General features: G+C 33.3%; 1 protein-coding gene across 1 annotated transcript; it reads left to right on the top strand.

The window, feature by feature from the left end:
• The first annotated feature begins 1,444 nt into the window (after positions 1-1,444).
• On the top strand, positions 1,445-3,511 carry LOC106130862 (putative nuclease HARBI1). Its single transcript, XM_060954169.1, has 6 exons — positions 1,445-1,909; positions 2,070-2,266; positions 2,359-2,491; positions 2,571-2,715; positions 2,973-3,120; positions 3,201-3,511. Exons 1-6 carry the CDS (start codon positions 1,670-1,672, stop codon positions 3,436-3,438), a joined length of 1,101 nt encoding a protein of 366 aa, XP_060810152.1. The 5' UTR covers positions 1,445-1,669; the 3' UTR covers positions 3,439-3,511.
• The last annotated feature ends 557 nt before the right edge of the window (positions 3,512-4,068 follow it).

The following is a 4,068-nucleotide window of genomic DNA, read 5'->3' as shown; positions in this document are numbered from 1 at the left end:
GTTTCGTAGCAAAAATTCGTTTGTGATGCCATCGGATCCAGGGGATTTATTTATCTTTAGTGAATCTATGACTACCATTACTTCTGAAAGTAGAATACTAGCGTAAAGTACCCAATGTCCGACAGACCACCAATTATCGACACATAAAAAGTAAAATAAAAAAAGGATATACTAATGTTGTGTATTTGAACGTAAGTGAAGCATAGGTTATACACAAGGTTCATCCAGCTCTCATTGCAAGTGTCACTTTCTACATTCGGTTATTTTGATAAAAAATGGTGGAGCTTTAAATATCGACCAGCAGAAGTTTTTAACGGAAAGCCAGTTTTATTAGTGAAATCACTAAGGAGGTGAGTAAGGTTTATTGCTCATAATTTTTTTCGGTTTCAAGCAACCATTTGAAAATTTTAGGCTGGGTGCACGATTAATGGACCGTTAAATATTGGGTGTCCATAAATAGAACATGTCGATTACTAGATCTCGATTATTGAAACATGTCGAAAACCGGTTGTCGGTAAATGGATTTCTGCAGTCGAATATTAGGCCAAAAATACCATAAATCTATATTGGTATATCTTGTAAATTTTTATATCACATTCATTTCTACTTTAATATATCATGCAAAATACCCTAAAATTTTACTCAAAACTTCAAAATATGATAAAATAATAAAAATAAAACAAATATTGTGAAAATACTAGAGTTCGTGCGTTAAAGTGTCGATGATTGGGTGTTTTACCGTAGGTGTCTCTTCGGTTTCATCTAACTAAACCATAGGAAGATTGAGATAATATCATGTCTATTCGTCGCTTTTTTGGAATTTGAAACCTTCAAACTTAGTATCCAGTCTCGTTTTTCCGTTAGTTGTTGTTTGACTTTCTTTATACCGCCTGTCGTTTTAATGCAGTTTTCGAATGTTTGTATCCTATACTGATTTTTATCTTTCCTGATTTTTTGGTTGATTAATTTGCTAATTTTTGCTATTTCATCCCTAGTCTCTTTCGATTTGGTAGGCATGGTAAGTAATTGAGCTCTCGTTTCAAGTAGCCTTTTTGATTCCTCTGATAACCATATTTTACTCCCTTTGGTTTTCGTTTGAGTTGATATAATGTTCAAAATATTCTCTAATTGGTTGTATTTATCTTGTATATTTAAATGCTCCGTATCTTTGTTAAATTGCACTAAATATGTTTTAACTTTCTCTGAGTCTATATTTATCATGGCTTTCTGCGGTTTGACTTTAAATAGTCTTCTATTTTTTGAGTTATCAATATTTAATTTAGCTCTGACAGCCCTGTGGTTACTATTGAAGTTCAGCTTATTTATCACCCTGCAGTCCTGAAATAAGTTACTTCTATTTTAAAGGATGAAGTCAATTTCATTTTTGTAATAGCCGCCTGGAGATAGCCAGCAGGGCAATCGCGCTAATTAATATCAACTGAATCGCAACCCAACCTTAATCGATACTCGACTTTTCGTATGATTCCGTATCGCGCTAACGTTTTGACAGATGGTTCGAACGCAGCTGGATCACAGCTATCACTTTACTCGACCGAAACTGTTGTCAAACAAAAAGTTGAGGCGACGCTACTTTTGCTCGACCGTTTCTCAAAAGTTGTGTAGTTGAGTGTTAAAATAAGTGGTGTTAAATTGAGATTTAAAGGAAACAATGAATTCTTACTTGGCATTGTTGGAAATTTCTAACGAATTTGACGTATCAGTGGCGCGTGCTGCATCAAGACGTGAGAATTTAAATGACCGCTTTCAGAGAAATGCCTTTAAGTTATCTGAACGAATGTTCATCAAGAGATACAGACTTTCGAAGGCATTAGCAAGAGCCCTAATTGAAGAAGTAAGACCCTTTATGCCGCCAACTTTGCGATCGGATGCTTTGGATGTAGAGACTAAGGTACGAACTTTTACTCCTTACAAACAAGACTACTAATTCAAATGATTTTATATTATGATATCCGCAAAGGGAGCCAATGCCAAATACTTAACAACAAAACTTCAAAGTAAAATTAATTACTGCCTACATAAGCTCCTAAGAAAAATTCTTCCCTTTATAGGTTTTGGTTGCTTTAAGTTCCTATGCGGTAGGAGACTATCAGACCGAAATCGGGGACATCCGAAGACATTGCATTGCACAGTCCAGTGTCTCCAAAGCTATGAAGCAGGTTACAAATGCCTTAAATAAGCCAGGAATTCTAAACAAATATGTTTCTTTTCCTTTTAAACTTCAAGAGAGACAGCAAATTAAAAGAGCGTAAGTTTATAAATATTTACTTTTGGTTTTTTCATTTTAACTTAATTTTATGTAACAGTGTGCAACAAATAAATAATTATATATTTTTTTAGGTTCTACAGACGTTTCAAGATGCCAGGTTGCTTGGCCTGCATTGATGGAACACATGTGGCCATAGTCTGTCCACATGAACATGAAGAGAGATTTTATAATAGAAAAGGTTACCATTCTCTAAATGTTCAAATAGTAAGTATTCTGCTTATTGGTAATGCAATTTGGCAGTAGTTACTAATAAATTACTCAAAAGCCTTGCTCTCCTTTACAGGTATGTGATGCAAATTTAAATATTTTAAATGTAGACTCAAGCTATCCAGGATCTACACATGATAGTGTAATATGGGCAAATCACCCATTAAATCCCTATTTGGAGCGGCTACATACTGTATCTGGAGAGGACTTATATCTTTTGGGTAAGTATAATTTATTGTCTGTGTTCACTGATCTTTGCTTGAAGCTATACATAAAGATACCTTCCCTAAGATTGAGACTATATGCAGAAAGATTTTTCAATTCCAGACATATTTTGCTTAAATAAGAATCTTCATGTACCTACCTAAATTACTAAAATAATACTTATATGTAGATTTTTACATATTTCATTTAAATCTCAATTTTATTGTATAATATTAAATAGTAATTGTCATAACATTAATATCTGTTATTGCAGGTGATTCTGGTTATCCACTGAGGCCTATTATGATGACACCTGTCTCCGATTCAGAGCCTGATACTCCGGAGGATAACTATCAAAACATGCATCTAACAGCTAGAAATACAGTTGAACGATGTATTGGAGTTTTAAAAGGCCGCTTCAGGTAAGAAAAACGAAAATTTTACTTCATGACATGCTTTAACAATAGCAGGGCATTTGTTAAAATGTTAATATTCTTTGCAGGTGTTTACTGGGTGACCGAAAGCTACATTATTCACCTACAGTTGCAGCTAAAATAACAAATGCATGTTGTGTTCTACATAACATTGCAAACAGACACAATCTGCCATTTCAACCTTTGACCAGTGCTGAGGCAGAGGCAGAGCGTAGACGCCAGGAAGGCGCTAGCGGTAGTATGCCTGGAACTGGAGGTGGCGCCTCTGTTCTTAGTCAATTAGAGCTGGGAAGTGCACGTAGATAAGCTCTTATTCAACTATTGTGGTCTAACAGGGAAATTGATGATTAAGTTTAAATAATATACTATGTACTTGTGTCCTTTATTTATTGGAAAAACAAAAAAAAATTGTTCATCTGGTACAATAGGGACCAATACTGAATGAGTTTCTTTCAGCGTTCCTTCAGTAGTTGTTCTGAAATGCTAGTAGTATGTAGCTTTGATAATAACTGAATAAATGCTTTGACTTTGACTTCAGCATTTAATTCCATGCCCATTCCTGTCAAGTAGCAAAATCAACTGAAATATATCAAATTTTACAATTGCAAATACATACATACATTTTACAATATTTGTACATATCAACTTATTACACTAATTATTATAAACCTAAACTTTGAATATACTCTTCAGTCTTTTGAATATTTAAAAAATGTATACTTAATACAAATTTACAAAAGTTACGAAAAAATCTTAAGTAACAATACTCTACTACTACTAAAATTTAATTATACAAAAACTTAAATATTTTTATATTATAAAATCAGTTTTCATCTTCTTGTTGTCGTAAATACTGAAACAAATTAATTGAGTATTAATTTTATTATGATGAATGCTAAATTCAAAATTGGTTGTGATGCATAAATTAGAAAGTAT

Source organism: Amyelois transitella, chromosome W (assembly GCF_032362555.1).
Source record: "Amyelois transitella isolate CPQ chromosome W, ilAmyTran1.1, whole genome shotgun sequence".
Lineage (NCBI taxonomy): Eukaryota > Metazoa > Arthropoda > Insecta > Lepidoptera > Pyralidae > Amyelois > Amyelois transitella.
Note: the sequence above shows the minus strand (reverse complement) of the source record. Positions and strands in the feature narration are given on the sequence as shown.